General features: G+C 36.6%; 1 protein-coding gene across 1 annotated transcript; it reads left to right on the top strand.

Moving 5' to 3' along the window:
• The first annotated feature begins 2,675 nt into the window (after nucleotides 1–2,675).
• Nucleotides 2,676–19,549, top strand: LOC149611107 (uncharacterized). The gene is made up of 3 exons (XM_089858832.1): nucleotides 2,676–3,399; nucleotides 11,105–11,318; nucleotides 19,501–19,549. The coding sequence occupies exons 1-3, from the start codon at nucleotides 2,676–2,678 to the stop codon at nucleotides 19,547–19,549; spliced, it is 987 nt and encodes a 328-aa protein (XP_089714958.1).
• Nucleotides 19,550–22,235: the final 2,686 nt, after the last annotated feature.

Below are 22,235 nucleotides of genomic sequence, written 5' to 3'. Positions count from 1 at the left end.
AACCAATTCCAACATGCAGTTTGGTACGGTTAAAGCTTTAAAGGGAAGAGTAATTTATCTTCCAATTCCCGTGGAGAAAAATTTGAAGATGATTCCTAAGACGTTGCCCACAAATCACGAACTGCATATCTTGGTGAATGGCGTTCCCACTGCGGACAAAAAAGTTTGGCAGCAGGTTGTTTGCCTCGAAAAAGTGTTGAAAGCATTCAGTGTGCTAAAAAAAATTAATCCTTTTTACAAAGACATTGATATTTCGGCAATGAATCTGGATTATATTTGTGGGACGCAAGATGTTGATGGCGGAGAAAATTCATTGACTCCCGATGAATTACTGAGCGTGACAGAACCACTAGCGCTGATCAACGATGGCTGTGATGCGGTGCCACGTGCTCCCGCTGCGCTTCCAATGGAAGCGGTGAATAGCGGTCACGACATGCAAGCTGGCCAAAACGCTTCAAATATAGGCGTGCAGGGTGAAAATCACTTGAACCTTGCAGCAGACGACGCCTACGCAATTTTAACGCAGCCCGATGCTTTGTTGCGAAAACTTTCCGAATACGAAGCCCAATGATCTGTACGATCATTACTCTATTCATCCGGTGAACATCAAACCACCGAAGGATTTATTGGGTACTTACCAAATGAAGCGCGTCGAAGCCGAGCCGGTTAGCACTTGGGACAAAAAACTGGAATACATGAGCTTCGTTCATTTGTTCCCTCGGGGTCGCTTTGGCAAGCACGATGATAGACCATTTGGAAAAATAACGGAAACCGAGTATCGTTTATCCCGTCTTTTGAACAAAAGTCTAATTTTTAGACGAGATTACGCCTATTTGTTTCATTCTTATCAAGAATGCGAAATGAAAGCGATTTCTAGCAGTTTGAACTACGTTCTTCGTGTTAAAAAACCCATGCCAATTGGTGTTGGAACTTTGCTCAGTCGGGTTGAATCTGGCGATAAAGAACTTGAAAGTAATTTAGCTACTTTCTTGGGCCATATTCGAGGTACTAAGGACTACTGGTATAAAGTCCTTAGATCCGTTCTAGCGATGATTCGGGAATTTGGCCCTCCCACCTGGCTCTTGACTTTTAATCCGGCCGAATATGATGACGTGGAACTGCACGATCACTTGAGAAAAGTGAATTCAGACGTTCCAGGAGTAGGGTCGATGACGGTGGCTGAATTGTTGAATTTCGATCCACTTAGCGTCAATTTGCACTTTCACAACAAAGTGCGGTCGCTGTTAAACAACTTTGTCTTGTGTAAGCAAAATCCAGTTCTTGGCATGATAGAACATCATTTTTGGCGGGTTGAATACCAATCTCGAGGTTTACCTCACTACCACATGCTTTTGTGGGCCAAGGACGCTCCAAAGATTGGAACTTCTTCGGCCGAGACTATTTTGGATTACGTGCAAAAAAACGTCACGTGTTCGATGCCAAGCGCATCGGTAAGTCCGGAGCTGCACCGGCTGGTAAAAAAATTTCAAACTCACAAATGCACCTCCAGTTGTTATAAGAAGGTGAAAAATTCTAAAAAGGGATCAAAAGTGTGTCGTTACGGTTTCCCTCGAAACGTAACAAACGTTGCCACTATGAATTCCGTCAGATCAGTTACTCGTCATCGTAAGATGAAAAAGGTGCAGAAACGACTGTACGACTTGCCGAGAAAACAGCACGAAGAGTTAATAAATGATTATAATCCCACGCTTCTTTTGGCTTCCAAAGCCAATATGGATTTGCAATTTGTCGCTGACAAATCGGAAATTGTGGCAAACTATGTCACTGCGTACGTGACAAAGGGAGACCGAGCTGACATGGACCAAACTTTTGCCGAGTTAGGGAATGAAAGTTTGTCCAAAAAATTATTTGCCTATAGATTGAAATCTTTGACATGCAAGCAAATAGGAATTTATGAAGCTCTTGATATGATGCTGGGCCAAGATCTTTACAACAAGTCCGACAGCACTATTTATAAACACTAACTTGAAAGAAAACCGATCGAGAATTTTGAAAGGTTACAAGGAACTCGCTCGTTTGAGGGAAACTGACCCCGAAAGCAAGGACACTTGCCAAAAAGGGTTCGTCGACGACAAGTATCCGAATCGTCCGACAGCTTGGAAAATCTTAGTTTGCGGGAATTTGGTCAGTTTTATGATTACACGAAGCACTCTGAAGGTGTCGAGAAAAATGCGAATGTAATCGAGTTGAAAAACAATCTGGGTTTCATGAGAAAGAGAATTAAGCCCTACATAGTGGAGCACTACATTCACGACCCGATTGAGGAGAAAGAAAAGTATTGTCACGCTCTACTGATCCTCTTCAAACCGTGGCGTGACGAAACTGAACTATTAGGCGAGTTTGAAACTTACGCGGATGCTTTCGAAAACTCGCTTTCGGTGTTAAAAGATATGAGAGAATATCACGAGAAACTCTCGGTTTCCAAAGAAGTTGAAAAGAAACGCGAGGCTTCTAAAAAGGCGAAAGAGCCAGAAACCGTAATTTCGGAAGCAGAAAGTGACGACGATGAAAATGCGTTGCAAGGGAAGGAAATTGTTATTGAAGTTGAGAATGCGATGGCTGATGTAGAAGCTGCCATGGAAATAAATTTCGAGACTGATGTTGACAATGTGGCGTTACTAAACTCGGATCAAAGGCGAATATATGATCATATCATGGATCACTTCTCCCAAGAGGGAGAAAAATCTGGAAACAAGTGCCTTTTTGTGTCGGGACCTGGTGGCACTAGCAAATCGTTTCTTATCGACACTCTCGCCAACGCCGTAAGGCGACGCTTTCAAAATCCTGCTAGCGTGGCAATTGCCGCGCCAACGGGTTTGGCAGCGTTGAATGTTAATGGCGTAACATTACACAGATTACTAATGTTGCCGGTAGATCATGGGCGTATTGCCGAATACCATTCCCTAAGTTCTGACAATATGAGCATTATGAAAGAAACTTTGGGAAATTTAAAACTGTTAATTATTGATGAAATTTCCATGGTCTCGTCGGTGTTACTGACTCACGTTCACTTGAGGCTGAACGAATTTTGGGAAATGAACCAACCATTTGGTGGAGTTGTATTTATTCTTGTTTTGGGAGACTTTTTCCAATTGCCTCCAGTTCAAGGGAATCCCGCGTTCATCAAAATCACTTCCGAAGAAGCCAGACTTAGATTCAATTGCATCGGAGGAAGTGATCTTTGGAAGTTTTTTAAATACGATGAACTAACGCAAAATGTTAGACAAGCCAACGACCAAAGTTACAGCGACATTTTAAGCAGAGTTAGAATTGGAAATATTTCCGAAGCTGATGTTGCAACCTTAAAAAGTAGATTGGTTGCTGACGGACAACACATCGAGGTGGCTATGGACCTTTTCATTAAGCTGTCCAATGAAGGTGTAACGGAAAAAAGGTTCCGTTGACAAGGCGTTCAGTCAATCCTTATAAAGGAGGACCGTAGTCACAACGCTAAGTGTTAAAATCATATTACCCAGGTTCTTCTTGGTTGTGCCGCTTTCGGAGATCCGTGGTTGGAGACTAACTTTTAACTTAATTTAAATTAGAAGACATATTGATGAATCAAAAACTCTTTGACTTTTATTAAACATAAATTAAATTTAAATCATAAAGACGAGACTGAACCATGAGGTTCAGCAAAAATGGTGACGACTACATTGTACCCGGGTGTCAATGCGAATGTGTTAATACAACGTAAAATTTCTCTTTTATACATTTCCCGCAGGATGTTAACTCCTTTCCTCAATAGGGGGAAGGGTGGCAACCGGATAGAACTAGATGTGTGGGGTCGCGGTAGTTACTTGACGGCAGTGGACTGAGCATAAACCAGAGGTTTGAAATTTTTAAGCTTCCATCCACTGTCGTCTGCAACGGGGTCGGAGGGCGAAACCGTTGCATTCTACCCCCCAATGAAAATTTTTATACATTGCTATAAAATTCTAGGAGAGCGATAGCTCTCTTAGATAAGACCTCATACCGACTTTAATGTATAAGGATGGTTTTTTGATTATTTATAACTTTTTTTGTATCGTATTAACTGCTTTGAAAAAAATCCACAGAACTACAATTCGGGCCCTCAATATGTGGTTAAAATTTCAAGAAGATCCACCCATTAGTTTATTGTATAAAAAATAAAGTTGCTAAGGGTGGTTTTCATTTCCATAAAATTAATCAGCCCTTTTGGTGAAAAAGTTAAATTTTCCCATAGAAATAACATGGAGTTTTTTTCAAATTTAGCCATTTTGTGGCCACCCTTTTGAAATGAAATATTCGTTTGTTACGTTTGGGAACGGTTTTATATCAAAATTTAAACCTTTTTCTAGGACCATTTTTAAGGTTTTTGAGAAAAATTAATTTTAAGTATGTTTAATTTTAAATTTTAAAAACTACCCCAATCTGCGATATTTTAGCATGGATACGCTGTTTTATTGGTAAATATCAGCGCGACCAATATTGGCCTTTTTTTACGTATAGTTGCGTCATAATAATCCGATTGTTTTTTCTTAATGCCTTTTGTTTGAAATGGCCTATCGATAGTGAGATAAGACTGCTTTAATATTGCCGCCGTTACAAATTACCCCGTTTGTGGCCGCCATTTTTTTTAAGGGGAAAAAAATTTGAGAGTGGGTCCTTTTTCGTTGCCATTTTCATATTTTTTGAGGATTTGCTCATGGATGGATTTTAAATATAATATAAAGTAGGTTTCAAGCTTTAATATAAGCCTAATTTCATAATTTTCCACCTTTTTATTGTCCCACAATCTATTTCTAAACTTGGCACTTTCTTTAAGGCGGTGAAATTGCGCTAAGCCTTGGCTTACCTTTAATTTTTGCCATTTATAAAAATGTTTACCTCTTGTTGTTACTTCGCCTTCTCGTATCGTCGTGTTTTTAAAGTTTAGACTTTGAAAGTAGTGCTTAGTTTTCTTAAATATTACTTAATTGTATAAAATTTCAATATTATAATTGCCTAAAACGTCCGTATTAACGAATTCAATGTTTTTTGTTGAAGGGACGCGCCTTGCATTTGAATTTCGTTCCCTCGAAACTACCCCCTTTAAGAGACCGGCCGCCGGAGGCTTTTTCTTTAAAGCCCTCTCGGTCGCTCGTTCAGCCCTGAAAACAGCTGTAGTGACTCTGTTTGAGTCTGTTATTTACCAAAAATGTATGCGGTCAGTGTGTTGTTTTTGCATTTTAATGCTTCTAATCGTGGTGCACGTCGAGGTTTACGAATCCAACGTGTGTTGCGTAATGAAAATCAAGGGTGGATACTATATGATCTAATGATCTATGCTTTAAAAGGAATTTGACGGCGACAGTCATGCAAAAACGGTATTAGGCCTTGCCAAAAGTTGACTAAGCTCAGCTGCTATAGTGAGCCTTCGTCAGTCAATGATATAAGAAATTGACCCTCGGATATCCTCTGACTAGGAGATGGTTATAAAGTTACTAACTCTCGATTTTGGAGGTAGATACTGTCTAGTGACACTTAAAGTAACGACTTAATCTTATAAACAGACTAACATCATAAGCCCATATCGTAAATTCACCGATGTTCAAGCTTACTTGAAATACCAATACCAATTTTTTTAACTCAACGAATCTTAAATATCAACATCAAAAATTATCTTCTGAAAGAGATATATACTTATATTCCATTCAAATTTCTCGCAACATTTCAAATTAGCGAGTAGAAATGTGCAAATGAAGTTCAAACCGATTAATTGGGCAATTGCTATATTGGTCACCATTACCGATCACAGATAGATTTGCGCCCTTCAGTAGTGTTTATTATGCTTGTGAAATGGTAAGAGAAATCTGTGATTAAAGTTTAAAATAGACATGAGCAAAAAGGGCTTTATTCATATCAACTCGATTACCGAATATCTAAATTTGACTAAAATTAACAAAATATTCTATTCATGGTTAAAAATCTTGTTTGAAGCAGCAAGCCATCTGATCCTTATTTACCTTCTTTTGAAAAAAAATAATAGGTTGATACCTCTTTCAGTAGATTATTCATTCATATTTCAGTTTCATTGAGTTTAAAAAAAATTAGTTCCACCATTGGTTAATTTTCAATATTGACCAATCGACAATCAAAAATTTTAATAACTAAATTACAAAGACCGGTTCAAAACCATATTAGTTTTGAAACGATTAAATTATAATTTTAAACACATATACTAGTTAATTCCTCGTAGGTAATTAGTTTATTTCCTTAGTGAAATTAATGCTGAATATTATATACACAAAGTAAATAATAAATTAACTTCTAAAATTTAAATGTAAAGTGTGTGCATTATTCCCCAATTAATAAAAGATATCCACCTATTTTCATTCAAATTAATTACTAATTTGTGGATAATGGATAGAAAATGTCGAGCTCTAATTGCGATATAGCTAAAATCAATCCCACGGGCTAATTATAATACAATATAACCTTTGCCCTATGTTTACTGTTTTGAATTTTATTTGTAAAATTTAAAACATAAAATGGTATTACAATTTTTTTAATTAAATAATTATTAATAAATTTCAATAAAATAAATTCTGGTTAAATACATAACACTACTTTTTATTAAGTTTCTGAAATTATCAGAGCTAAATATCAAAGACACATATTTAATTGCTCTCATTTCGACACAACTGCAACCGTATAGATTTATTCATTTAATAACATTTCTCATTTCTAATTATTTAAATTCAAAGGGCTGTATTAACTTTTAAAGGTGAAAACCCAGCTGACTTAGAAGTAAAAAAATACCAGGCTGCCAGGCTGTCTCTTACACAACAGAGTTGGCCATTCTCGCTTATGAGAAATGAATCCTTGTCATATGCATCTCTGGACTTTAGGAGCTCCAGGACTCCCAACTGAATCAGGGTGGGAAATAGGGATTTTTTTAAAACTAGACATTGGGCCAGCGACCCCCTGCCCAGGAATAAATGAACTGGTCCATGACCATTGACCAGGGCGCGGCGTCTGCTAAGCTAAGGAAGTGGATAATTAAAATATTAGAATTTTAATGTGTGGACTCTGGTTACCCTTGAATTATTTAGTAGTCTCGTGGACCACTGACCCCCCTCCGATTTTAATTTTTGAACTGTACCAGGCAATTTTTAAACTCGTCATTTGCCCTGTGTTACCGCCTTATTTCCCACGTTGGCGCAAGTTGCTTTGCGTTGTCGAGTGCGTGATGGAGCGGGCTATGCCTGGAGTCCCAACCCCCGTTACTTACTACCAAAATACCCACTAGCAAAGCCCACTCGATCACGCTCTCTTTTCCCCGGCTACATATTTTGAAGAGGGCACTTTTTAGGCGTATTTATTAACAATCTTGGATCACCTTTGTGGACTTTTAGGGTAGCCCTTATAAACTGAGTCGGCATTGCCCTGACTATTTTGTGTTTAAGGTTTATAAGCTTAATATCAAACAGACGTTAGTTAATGCTACAAAAAAAGTTCGAAATTGATAATCTCGGATCGTCTTTGAGAAGTTTTAAGGATATCCGAATTTCATATTGGGCTTATGAAAAGTTTGAGCTGAAGGTTAAACAGACATAAATCAGCGTTTTAAAAAATTGTGTAAAACTGTCAATTTGGTCCTATTTGTGGAATTTTTAGGGGAGCGCCTCGCGTTTCAATAAAGGGTTGTAAAAAATTGTATTATGTTAATTACAATAAGAATACAAACTTTCAATGAGTTACGTTTTTATTTTTTGGAGTATCATTATAAATAAATGACTGATTGAGCAAAAGTTACGGTCCCTTTTTTATATGTTTCTGCTTAGTGTAGATTTTGAAAATGTAAAACAGTTTCTCAACAATCTTAATTAAAATGAAGACTGAAGGAGCAGATATTAATCAGAAATGTCTTGATTAGAATCAAGTCCTAAAAAGTATCGATAAGACTGAGGTTATCACTTGTCTGAAGGATCAGATATTAATTTTTCTTTTTAATTGAAACTTAAAGGCATGCTTAAGAAAAAACAACGTTCCATTACCGTTTTCCGTTGAAATAACTTATTTTACAGGTAATCAATTTCAAAAATTTACTTATCTCGGGTTTTCGGGCACAATTCCATTCCCCCAAAACATTTTATCATTACATTAATTACTTTTGAGAGATAACGTGTCAAAATAAGCTTTAAAACAATAAAAAACTGAATGAGCGGTCTGTTTAGCCATGACCAAAACCTTCAAATCAGTGTTGCTAATGTTAGAAAGTGGATGTTCCCACTTCCATTTTAAAAATTTGCCGCATTTCCCACACCCCCTTTTTTACAGTCATATTTATCTGGACTATTTTATCATACTAAGTTTAATATGGAATATCACTCCGCATGGCTTTGACAATATGTACAAATGCTATAAAGCTTTAAAATTCTCAAAATATGCTTTCTTTTTTTTCAGTGCCAAACTTAAAATCACCGAATTTATTTCAAAATGTCGCTTGAAATTATTAAACCGGATAAAATTTTCGAAAATGCACTAATTTTAACTGTGCAGTTAAAATTAGTGCATTTTTGAAAATTTTGCACTATTAACCCTTGAACAGGAAAATTCCGACATTTGATTGATTTCGGAAAAATATTACTTTTTCCCCACAGAGCCTAAAACCAAACCTAAATCTCCCACGATGTGGGAAATTACCCACACATTGGCAACACTACTTTAAAAACATACAACAAGCACACTTTCGAGACATGTTCTGAACAAATTAGTGCTTAACCCTCTAATAGTACGACCACGGAGAATTGATGTAAACTGTAGTTGAAATATATTCATGTGCGACCTGCGGCACTGAATGGTCTCTAACCATTGTTTGAAACTAGAGAGAGAAATAGTGAGCAGCATTAATCATGTCCTGAGCTATGAGAATGAACAGTATGACTGTTGACTGAAGTACACTAGACATTACATTATTTTGCATAACCACGAGTAAAAATCTAACTGTCCCTACTTAATTTTCCGCCATTGTTTTAAAACGTATCCACTGCGAAGCATACCGGGCACAAATGAGGGAACCTTTTAAAACTCAATGTCATACACGTACTCTCTCAAAAGTAATTAATGTAATGATAAAATGTTTTGGGGGAATGGAATTGTGCCCGAAAACCCGAGATAAGTAAATTTTTGAAATTGATTACCTGTAAAATAAGTTATTTCAACGGAAAACGGTAATGGAACGTTGTTTTTTCTTAAGCATGCCTTTAAGTTTCAATTAAAAAGAAAAATTAATATCTGATCCTTCAGACAAGTGATAACCTCAGTCTTATCGATACTTTTTAGGACTTGATTCTAATCAAGACATTTTTGATTAATTAAATTAAGGTTTATGTAAGTTAGTCTTCATGGGGTGTCTTCATTCGTGGATGGATGCTTCCGTGGAGATGGTGGTGCGTTTGTTCGGAGAGTTCGTCGGTATCGGATGTGGACTTCGTCATAATCGTGAGGAGGGTTTGGGTGAATTTCCTTTCCGGGATCGTCTGATCTGCGGTGGCGATGTCCAGTTGGGGTCTCTATTGGGTGTGGAATTCCGTTCCGGGATCTGTCTGATCAGCGGTGGTGATATCCATTTGGGGTCTCTAGTTGGTGTGGTTCCGTTCCGGGATCTATCTGATCAGCGGTGGTGATGTCCATTTGGGTTTTCTTGGTCAGTTGTTGCAATTCTTGGCCGGTGATTGATACATCCGCAGGCGTGAGATTTGGTATGGTGGGGAAATATAGTTTATTACGCGTAGCACTATTACGCCGGAAGTAAATGTTTGGGGCCAATCTTGTTATAATACGTTAAGTCTGGGTAGGGGAGTTTCCGAAATTTACGCGAGACTTTGGGTATTTACAAGCTTTGTGGGGCACTGTCACTTAGTCCGATATCGTTTGGTTGCTAATGTTTGTAAAATTCGTTTAATTCCGAGTAAAAATGTTTTAAAGTCTCTTGATTGAGTTGAGTGAAAAGTTCGATAAGATTTATTAAGTTTAAGTCGAAGGTGAATGTTCCAATCCGGAGACTAACAATCTCTGAGGGCCATATCGGCGTATCTCGCCTTGCACCGCGAGGTTAGGCTTAGCTACCGGCTACGCGTATTCCGAAATGTCCGACTCACGGGATGAGACCGAAGAATTTTCCGAATCTTGGCTTCCGCGATATAATTTTAAACTCGGGCACGATTCGGGATGACTCATTAAAATTTCAAAAATAATTAAATTCAAAAATTTTATCTAGCTGAAAAATAATTTAGTTTATCACGAGATTTAATTCTAAATATAAATAATTCTAATCTAGATCACTGGTAGAATAAATAAAATCCATGATTCAATTCGATTTAAAACTAAATTTGGGAAATGCGTCTTCGATTGTTCGAGAAGAGAGAGTTCCAAGATGGCGACGATCTTGCTCAAACTAGAACTAACCTGTAACGAAGCTCGCGAATCGGGCCCGACCACCCCGGCGACGAAGAAAAGCGACGGGACGGGAAAAGTAAGAACCGAGGGTTAAAAACGACGGGCACGGCATTATTTGTAACACGGGGTTCGTTTCACTGGGTACACGGCACCAATTGTAACGGAAAAAAGGTTCCGTTGACAAGGCGTTCAGTCAATCCTTATAAAGGAGGACCGTAGTCACAACGCTAAGTGTTAAAATCATATTACCCAGGTTCTTCTTGGTTGTGCCGCTTTCGGAGATCCGTGGTTGGAGACTAACTTTTAACTTAATTTAAATTAGAAGACATATTGATGAATCAAAAACTCTTTGACTTTTATTAAACATAAATTAAATTTAAATCATAAAGACGAGACTGAACCATGAGGTTCAGCAAAAATGGTGACGACTACATTGTACCCGGGTGTCAATGCGAATGTGTTAATACAACGTAAAATTTCTCTTTTATACATTTCCCGCAGGATGTTAACTCCTTTCCTCAATAGGGGGAAGGGTGGCAACCGGATAGAACTAGATGTGTGGGGTCGCGGTAGTTACTTGACGGCAGTGGACTGAGCATAAACCAGAGGTTTGAAATTTTTAAGCTTCCGTCCACTGTCGTCTGCAACGGGGTCGGAGGGCGAAACCGTTGCAAAGGGTTTCACCCAATTTGTTTGATGCCTAAATTAGCCATGTGCGAAAAATTCAACTGTGAAATGCTGCGAAAAAACGGCGAGAAAGTTGAAGTCATTCCTTGCCAGGATAGGCTCGCTGACTACGGCAAAAAAATGAATAAAAACATTCTCAGGAGACTGCAAAGGCTAGAAAACGAACCGTCCAAAACGGGTGGTTTGGAGAGCAAATTATTTCTGTGCGTTGGCTGCCGAATAATGGTCAGAAGGAATATCAGTTTTGAAGAAGGCGTTGTAAATGGTACGATGGGTTTCATAACTGGATTTAAGAAGGACGAACAAGGAAACGTTATTGGTATTTTTCTCAGAGTAGATCGCGAACCGAATAACGACGACGCTAACACTGACTTTTTAGTTGAAAAAATTTGCGTAAAATTTTTGCTCATGACAAACATTTACGTTAAGCGCTCGCAGTTTCCCGTCATCCTGGCGTACGCTATTACGATACACAAAAGCCAAGGAATGAGTTTAAAATGCGCCATTATGGATTTGGGTCCAAATTTATTTGGAACGGGCATGGCGTACGTCGCTTTATCGAGAGTGACGTCCTTAGCCGGACTCCATCTATTACAGTTCGATCCGACTAAAATTAAGGCGGATGGACGAGCCATAATGGAGTATAACAGGCTTCGCAAAAAATATAGGCCAGATCTGCCTGTTTTGGAAATAACGGAGTCGAAAGAAAGGCGCGGTGGGAAAAGAAGTGCGCCCACACTATCTAAAAGCCTTTTAGAAGGCGAGGAAGAGAGATGTGAAGAAACACCGAAGAAGAAAAGGAAAGCCCAACAGAGTTTGGCTAGTTTTCCCTTGAAGGGTTTAGCTAACGATGATCAAGTAACGTGCTATTCTAATAGCGTTTTGCAACTGCTTTTATTAGTGCCGGAATTAAGAGAATTGGTTAAGTCCTACAATGGATCGTTCGTTGAAAAACCAGTTTTACGGTGCCTTCATGACACGATAAACGACATCGAGAGTTCTCAAGGAAGTTTCAGTCGTAAAGGGTTGGAACTGAGAATGGCTGTTGGAAATCATTTTACGCAAAACGATCAACAAGACGCCAGTGAATTTCTGATGGTGCTCTTGACGACACTAAGCCAAGAAATGGAAGCCGATTACTCTAAGGCTCTAAAAGATCTTTTTTGGTCAAAGTCGCGAAACGTTACCAAATGCCCCAAATGTCAAGTTGAACAAAATTCGGAGAATATTGTTGAAAGCAACATTTTCAATCTTCCACTAGAAAACCGAGATAAAATTGATTGGAAATCTCTAGAAAAAAGGATGAGATTAACAGAGGTACCATGCGTATTTTGTAACAACCCAAAAATACAAGAGCGTGATGTATTGATATCCAGCGGGAAGTACGTATTTTTGTGTCTTCTCCGTGGCGATTACAAAGATGGTCGACCAATTAAGATTTCGACCAAAATATCAAGTTTTGAAAATCAAAATGTCACTATGAGTAAGATGCTTTTTAAAACTAAAGGGGTGATTATTCATAAAGGTGAATCGTTGGCCGAGGGACATTATGTGAACTTTGTGAGAAAAGACAACGGCTGGTACGAGGTCAGTGATACAATGATCAGAAAAAGGGAGAGATTCGTCAGTAACTTGACTGACGTCACTGTTCTGCTCTTGGAAAGGGTCCAGACACATTAAAGGGAATCTAACGTGCTTGAAGAATCCATATCAAATTTACCCCGCGTAAAGTCCAAAATTTCAATATTCGTACCAGAAAGGAGCATCATATCTGTCAAAGATATACTAATAGTTTCATATTCCCTTTAAAGTAATTTATGACTGGGTAAGATTGTTAATCCTAGAGGAAGTTTATGGTTAACGATGGTTCTGGAGTAATTTTGATGTTGCCTACTATAATAACCGTGAAAGGGAGAGGAGGGAGGATTGTAGGGCCATGCTATTGTTACGAAAAAAGGCGATGATTCTTGCATTCATTTTAGAATTTTCTAGTGAAGGGTTTTTAGTACTCTGTATTAGTCTTGCCCCAATGGTGTTTTATGTAAAAAACACGCTAAAAACGTAACCCCTGTTGGTAATGCTATGTGATTAAATATAATTCTTTAATAAGCTGGTGAAACTATTGAGACAAACTCATCCTATTAGTTAACATTGAACAGATTTTTTGAACTGAGATTTAGACACTCGTATCCAAATTTTAAATAAATACTGATTAAAATTAATATATTCAAAGAGTTTTCTAAATATCAGTTTCGCATTTTCCATTTTTTTCTCTTTTAAGCGCGCTATTTTTTTTTAAATTAAGACGCCCATAACTTTTTTACATTAACAATTTAAAACTATTCAAAAACATTAAATTAAATTAATCTAATCTAATATTATCCTGTTACAATATCAAAGATTAGCAAAGCTTTTATGTTTAAATATTATCTATTAATATAACCTTTTCTTTGTATAACTTATCAATAATGTGTACCCGACCCAATCTAATACCACTTACAAAAATCCATTTTTAAAACTATTTAATGGCCATATGAACTAATTAATTTGTCCCACTAACTAATATCCTACTATTGTTGGAGAATTTGTTTTTATAAAGTTTGAGAATTATTTCTCCAATTGCGTTTACCAATATATATATATATATATATATATATATATATATATATATATATATATATATATATATATATTACATTACCCTTGTAAATAAAATAACTAAACCATTTTTTTACAATTCATATTCCAGGAACTTTTGCATATTCTCTATGTGTTTCTCACCAGCTGGAGTAGTCTGAGTGACGGGTGCCATTGAGTAAAACCAACAGGGGTAGAATTTGCAAAACTTCTGGAATAGCTTTTTTTTCCTTCAAAATTTAATAACCTTTTCATTGTCCCTTTGGTAACCCACGCACAAAACAATAATTGCCATGTTCTAGCAGCACTGTTTCCAAACTTAAAGCTAAGAGATGCCTGACAAAATTTAAAAAAAATGACCCACAAAATTTATTTTTAAATGAACATATAAAATGACCCACAAAATTTATTTTTAAATGAACATATAATAGCCAGTAAATGGTAAAGTTTTCTTTCGCCTCTTCCCCCTCCGCCCCTTTACATAACTAATATAACGAAGAACAAAATTATTTCGACATAAATGCTACAAGCAGTGCATATTTTCAAGTTTGAAACATGCAATTTAAAGACTATTTTCGTACAACTACAAGCGTATTGTATCAACACGTGCCAGCTGCTAAGCTTCAACAGAAAGATAATTCATCATAGCCTTTACCAGTATAATAAAAGGTTAAAACTACACAGCTAAAAAAAATTATCATCATCATTATAAAAAACAACACCACAAGACTTCGATAGACAGATCAAGAAATAAAATATTCAACTTCTATGCCGAATCAACAGACACTTTAGACTGGCGTGTTCAAAGAATGAGAGCGACTTTGGATTAAAAAAAAGCAAAGATATCAAAGAAATAACCTTCGTATTGGTTGAGCGAGTGTCTATAGAACGTCAAGGTGTACCAAGGCCAAATAATACATGTCAATTATTTGATTTCCCTGCATTTATATAACGGCTTGGCAAGCCTTGCCTTCAAGTTCATCAACACAATAGAAGTTCATAATAGATATGAATTCGCCAAAAAAAACTTTTTTGAACAAAAGTTGCTTCAACGTTATTAAAATTTAGAACAGCAATGGTTTGTTACTAAAATTATGTACTTCACTATGTTGGGAGTTTGGGCGCACTCCTGTAAGCCAAGCTTCTGGGCGACAAAATTTTGAGGGAATAAGGGACTTGTCAGCATGCCTACCCTACAGGAACTGACTACCCCGTGTCCGCGGGTGGTGAAATACCCCAAATCCCCCTCCTTCACCACCCGATTAAACCTCAAGTACTTCACTCGTAACTCTAAAAAACCCAACTGTGATTAACCTTGGAGTTCAATTTAAATTTCCATCGAAACGCCTTAAAGGTAATATACCATCATTATGAACGTTATTTTACGGACGTTTGCCAAACAAAACAAGCTCGATGGAATAAGTAAAATAAAGCTGCCAATTAATGACGTTAAGCAGTAATGCTATCTGAGTTCAAACGTAATAAATATAAAAAAAAAATAAAATGGACTGGAGATGTCGCTACCAAACACAAGACACATCATTACCTCTCCGAGTGACGTATGTCACGGAGAGGTTCTAATTTCGACGTGTCTGTGTGTCTGTCTGTCTGTTGTTACACCCACGTGACCGCGTTCGCAGTTTGCAAATCGGAGCAAACGTGTTCTCAATTTCCGGAAATTTCGGAAATTGTACTACACTTACAGGCTATTACTCCATTGCCTGTCTAACATCACCAGTCTCTGGTCTTTGTCCATCCCACATGGACACCAGTCTGTACACACTGGCTTCTAATCACCACCCTCTTGTGGTCTTTGTACATCCCACATTTACACCAGTCTGTACACACTGGCTTCTAATCACCACCATCTTCTGGTCTTTGTCCATCCCACATGAACACCAGTCTGTACACCTGGCTTCTAATGAGATCCCCACCATCTTCTAGTCTTTGTCCATCCCACATGGACACCAGTCTGTAAACACTGGTTTCTACACACCACCATCTATTGGTCATTGTTTTTGTCCATCCCACATGGACACCAGTCTGCACACCTGGCTTCTACTCCATCATCATCGTTAAGGTTAAGACATACGCGGCGATCGGCCAGGGTTACGAGAAACGTCCGGCCTCCCTAAGGTGGGGCTTCCACCAAAGGTTCACGCAATTGCGCTGTTCTTATCCATAGCTGCGATTCGAAACCCTTATATACTACCTATTTTAGAAAGGCGAAGCAACCGGAGTATGCTTCATTTCAAACGCCAATATTAGTCAAGTCTCTCAAGAATGTTTAATTGTTCTTTTTTAAAACGATGTAACGTTCAATAAGGCGAATAACTAACGAAAAAAATATTAAATATTAATTATATTTATTTTTATATTTAAGATCATCTCTTTTCTCAATTCAAAATTAATACGGAAAGAGTTATGGAGCAGTCTATTTTTTTGTCTGTGTGTGTCTGTCCGTTGTCACACTAGTGGGCCGAGTTAGCAGTTCGCTTTGTTTTGATGTGTTAAGAAATCCTACAGAACCTTAATATTCACTTTTTCCATAATATAAAGTGAATATGTGGACATCCTTTTCGTAATTACGATGCATTTAGTACTTTTGTAGCTTTAAAGCTCTGTTTCATTTGGATATTCCAAGGATATTTTTTAATATTATTATTTGAAATGGCTGTTTATATATTACTTAAGCTATACTACATCTGTATATAGAATAATCCTTGTTTTAGTTATTTCAAGAAGAAAGCTAAGGCCTGGATTCTGTCGGGTAAATCAAGCTTGATCTGCAATAGGCTTAGTAAACCAAAGAGTAAATAATTGAGACCTGAGGTGGAGTAAACTTTGGGTTTTGATTATCGTGTCTGTAATGAAGGGACATTAACGGTTCAGAGTGAGCCGAAAGTTAAATACACGTTTAAATAATCAGATATAGATTTTATAATAGAAGAAAGCATCATGGTAGCATTAGATCAGTGAAAGGGCTAATCGTTATGGGGTTAGTGGTATGCATCGGAGAATAAAATTTAACATAGAACTTATATATTCTTTGTAAATAATGATTTGAAACCTAGGATTAGCGGATGATTATATATTTTACAATGTAGAGAGAACTATTCAATGACTTAAGCCTCGTTAGACAAAACAAAGGGAAAAAATGTTGCTCTAGTATTTCGATATTGTGTCGTATACTAGTCTTTTCCCCGACTCGGAGAGGTAATATTTTGGTTTTCCCAACTTGTTAACTCTCTGAACTAAATTGCAGATTCTACATTAACAAAACAAAATCACGCGCGATGGAGCTAGTAAAAAAGCTACCGATTAGTGACATTAACCACTAACGCCATCTTAGTTCAATAGTGAAACACAAGGCTCCTCATTAACTGTGAACTAAACTGCAGACTCTACATCAATAAAACAAAATCACGCGCCATGGAACCAGTAAAAAAAGCTACCGATTAATGACATTAACCACTAACGCCATCTTAGTTCAATAGTATGAAATATAGAAAAAAAAATAAATCAACTGGATTGAAGATGTCACTAACGAAATACAAGGCGCTTCATTAACTCTCTAAGCTAAACTGCAGATTCTACACCAACAAATCACTACCCTTTTTAAAAAGGATCTTTAAGTATATTAGCAGTATTTTAACAAACTCCCCCTTCCCTTTTTTATACCTAAAATAATTTAACATTAAAACCCATGCTTACTATTTTTCTGGCTATTATATATTCTCAATTTTACAGTCCTAGGATTAAATGTGTATAAATATTTTTTCATCATTGAATTATTCACTTGAGAGATTAACAAAATGATTATTGGTGCTCTAACGTTAATGTTGAACTTTTCACAGTTTTTAAATCCAACCTTCACGTATGACTGTCCTTGAACATTTTTTTAATCCCTCTCACGCATTCATTGTGAAACTTACATTTTAGATTCATTTAAAATTAATTATAGTTACTCTTAGCTTTTCCCTGTTAAGGTCTATTTTTTGACAGTTAGGACGCTATCACTAATTATTCTCAAAAGCCTTTCTGGTGTCCAAAATAATTTTCCTTATAAAGTTATGAATGAAACCCTTTAAAAAAATACGCAACTATTAGCTTTAAACGTGAAAAACAAAATTTTTATTTACTGGAAAATAATTATAATGAATACCATAAATAAATAACAACCAGGGAAATATAATTCCAAATTGCATGCTATATATAAACGTAGCAATTATCAAACCAAATGTGTTTTTAAAATAATTTAGCACATTCCAATAAAATATAATCATGCGTGTTTTAACTTTTAAAAAAAGTTTAACTTAAATATTCTTAAAGCAATTTATTGTTTTAATGATTTAAAAGTAATTATTGAACAGCCATAACCTTACAAAATTACAATTTATATTTTATAAAATAAATAATACTATTAACCCTAACTTTTGTAATCAATAAACTACTGTAACTCTCATTTGACTTTATCAAAGGTAAAATAGTTACCATTAGTTTCATAAATACTACTAAATAATTTGTTGATCCTATTATTTCCTATATTCAATGATAAATCTAAGCACAGTTCCATTGCCAGACTCCCCTAGTACGCTGGCTAATCATTTATCATCTATCCCAATGGCTAAATCCAATTAAAATTGTACTTAAGGACAGAGCGAAAAATAAAATATGCAAAACTACCACACTATACGGAATAGAAAATCTTTTTAAGACGCGTTATATTTATATTATATAATTATTATGATATTGCCAGCTTTTCCAAAATACTACAAAACTGTCTTTCTTTTCCCTCGATATATTGCCAAATTATTGCTAGTTGTCTTATTTAATGCCATTTTTAACAAAAAAAATTACTATTTTAGTTTCTTAAATTAGGTTAAAGTTAATCACAAAAGATGGTAATCTATATGTTGAATCTCGTGTAAAGGTTAAGAGAAATATCCGTTCTGAATAAGATCTTGTTGACACAATGACATTGGAAATGGGGTTCAAAATTAGCGTGAAAGCAACTGGTATATTCTGGTCTGGGTTCATCAGAAATAGTCGAACTAAAATCTTTGTCATGACATCACACCCTCGTATATCTACGAATTTCATCAGCTTAAATTAAGACTAAAAATATTGATGTCACGTCCCCTTAGCTACTAACTCTCAGTCTAATAATTATCACAAACTATATCCTTTTCTGCAGCTAGCGGGAATGAGCACTGAAATAAATTAATCACCACCGCATGTACACAAAATTAATAAAAATTAAGACCGAAGTAACAGATATTAATCAAAACGCGTCTTGGATTTAACCAAGACCTAAAAAGTATCGATAAGAACATGGTTAATCACTTGACTGAATGAGCAGATATTGAAACTTTTTTTTTAATTAAATCTTACATGCTTAAGAAAGTAATGTTCCATCACCCTATTCCATTGAATAAACTTATTTTACTGGTAGTAAATATTTTCCCTCTCAATAATTTGAAAAATTTACTTATCTCGGGTTTTCGAGCACAATTCCATTCCCCGAAAACATTTTATAACTACATTTATTATCACTTTTAAGAGTTTTCGTGTGGAAAATACCATATAACTACAACATAACAATGACAAAACGATTTAGTCGTAGTCTGCTTTAGCCTCTGCTGCGCCCGATACGAACAAGGAGGATGTATAGTTGTATACCCCCCTTGATAGAAGTACGCCTTGTGCCATTCTCATGCCTTGTCTTTCGCTGGCCTCGTTACCAAGGCAATCGCCCACTCAATTACACGTTAAGCTGCTCCAAATTTCCGTGTGAATAGTACTTTTTAAGGTATTCGTCAGCAAATAGTAATTGTTTTTGAGAGCATTCCTCGCCTTGAAATAGGACAACTACGAAATAATTCGACCAAATTGAAGTTTAAATATTCGAACAAATTTTTATTTTATAAATATATTCTACCATTTCAATATCTATAAAACTGTTCTACCAAATGCACACAGAGTGCTACTAGAAGTCTCTGGGGCTACTAGAAATACTACATTTTCTATAGGAAGATTCGCAGCGACAAGTTTATAAATCCCATTTTCCTTTAAAAACCGTTAATACATGTTCCTTGTTCCTGAAGATATACAGACTAAGTAGCGGAGTCGAGCCACAGCGTCCTAGATCACGCGACTCGGTGAACGCAGGCTATATTGCAAAATAACCAAGTCAGAATTTTCAGGCTACGACCGTGCTTAAGTTAGCAATTGCAACAAAGAAAATCAAAAAATTACGAATATCATGGACGCCCCTACTGCTTGCGAACCATAGAAACGCCATGGCATAGAACCGTGTGACCATTTTCTGTCGTACCGCTGCTATAGACCCTTTCTACGTAAAAAAAAGAGATGTCAATCCTCAGTATCGGGACAAGGGGGGGGGTTTGACCCCTCGCCGTCTCTGCTCTATTTATGATCTTTCCATCGAGCGAGTTTGAAGGCTAAGTTTTACCCCCGTGTCTTTCCCTCTAAGATATGTCAAAGTGGTCTATTACATAATTCAGTTTAACCAAGAGCAAAAATCATAACGTCCCCATTGAATGTGCTGCCATTGTTGAAATTTGCACTAAAATTAACAAAAAGTTTCACTATGGAGCGTACAGGGCATGAACGGGGGGAAATGTTAGCAACCTATTAACGACACAATGTCATACACGTACTCTCTTAAAAGTGATAATAAATGTAGTTATAAAATGTTTTCGGGGAATGGAATTGTGCTCGAAAACCCGAGATAAGTAAATTTTTCAAATTATTGAGAGGGAAAATATTTACTACCAGTAAAATAAGTTTATTCAATGGAATAGGGTGATGGAACATTACTTTCTTAAGCATGTAAGATTTAATTAAAAAAAGTTTCAATATCTGCTCATTCAGTCAAGTGATTAACCATGTTCTTATCGATACTTTTTAGGTCTTGGTTAAATCCAAGACGCGTTTTGATTAATATATAACGTCTTTCAGAATAATTCTTTCTTCTCCATTCCTAATGAGTAATTCTATATCTCCTACTCCTACAGCTTTCGTACCCCCTTCTGCTATCTCTACCGCTGATTCCATATCCTTATATGTTATAAACCAATCTTTCGTGTGGCAAAAATGATGTGTTGCCCCGGTATCAAAAATCCAGGCCTCTTGGTCTTTGATAGCTAGCAATGCTGAGGCGAAAAATGCTCTGGGCCTATCTCGTTTATGTCCATTTTGTTTCTGACTGCCTTGTTTTGGCCTATCATTTTTCCAACAGTCTCTAGCGTAATGTCCTATTTTCCCGCATTGGTAACAACTATTATTTGGTTGATTATGTATTTGTCTTTCTTGCTTACGAGGCTTGGATTGGTGTCTTTGATATTGAGTTTTATTTTTATTAAATGATCTCCCACGATATGTGGAGGTAAAGCCTGATGGATTTTTATCTTCCTCTTGACCTTCGCGCCTTTGCCTATCATATTCTGCGATTAATAACTCTTTAACATTTGCTGGGGTAAAATCCGAATCCTTCCAATGATAAGCTAATTGAGCCATTGGACGATATTCCTTCGGGAGTTTATGCAGCATCTGAAATGCTATCTCTTTTGGTGCTAGCGTCATGCCTGCTTCCTCTAATTCCTCTGCTATACTCGTTAACCGTGCCGTATACCCTGCCATTGATTCAATACCGTCATATTGACAACTTATAAATTCTGATCTTAAATCCGCTATCCTCGCCTTTGATTTGGGTTCATAAATCTTCACTAACTCGTCCCATGCTGTCTTTGCCGTCTTACATTTAGCTATAATTCTCTTATTGGTATTGTCTACTGCTAATTGGATCTTAGATAATGCCTTTTGGGCTCTACGTTTATATCGTTCCTTCTCGTCAGCTGTTGCTGTAGCTCCTGGGTTTGTGTCTGTTTCGTCTATTATCCCCCATACTCCACAATCCAATAAAGCCGCCTTCATATCAAATTTCCATTGGTTATAATTTCTGTCATCTAATTTCTTAAATGAGAATGTTCCCATATCTTCATAATATTCCGCCATTATTTCAGCCTTGGTTTTATTTCAATCCTTTCCCTTTACACTTTATTACGTTTAACTAATATTCAGGTTTCCCATATGTTTCTTCCTAACCCTTGGTCTGTTTAATTTATGCATTCATACCTTCCCACGATGTGCAGTGATGCGAGTTCCGTCATTACTATTCTCTCTTGTTGGCGTCGCGGCGAAGGGAGAAACCAATTCCTTTTGAAGCTGAACCACGCTCTGCTACCATGTTAAAATTATTGTTCTAGAGCAACAAACGAAACCGTCTTTTTTTGTAATAATCTTTATTTATAACTTAAATTAGAATTAGTAAATTAGAGTTAAACGTAAATAATTATTCATAATAATAATTTATAACCGATCCAGCACGGTGTCTCGAGCACAACTAACTTCTTACAAAAACGATACCAAAAAAAAACTGATTACAAAAATATCAGACG

This window comes from Phalangium opilio, unplaced genomic scaffold (assembly GCF_054372755.1).
Source record: "Phalangium opilio isolate 3A_F unplaced genomic scaffold, DU_Popi_V2 ptg000329l_1, whole genome shotgun sequence".
Taxonomy (NCBI): Eukaryota; Metazoa; Arthropoda; class Arachnida; order Opiliones; family Phalangiidae; genus Phalangium; species Phalangium opilio.
The sequence above is the reverse complement of the archived record's forward strand: the minus strand, read 5'-3'. Positions and strand labels throughout refer to the sequence as shown.

Excerpts from the sequence above, each read along its gene's own strand:
- LOC149611107 (XM_089858832.1), top strand. The coding sequence starts at position 2,676 with ATGGATCACTTCTCCCAAGAGGGAGAAAAATCTGGAAACAAGTGCCTT. Across the intron at positions 3,400-11,104 it reads CATTAAGCTGTCCAATGAAG|GGTTTCACCCAATTTGTTTG; the intron begins GTGTAACGGAAA and ends ACCGTTGCAAAG. Across the intron at positions 11,319-19,500 it reads TTGGAGAGCAAATTATTTCT|GCAATCGCCCACTCAATTAC; the intron begins GTGCGTTGGCTG and ends CTCGTTACCAAG.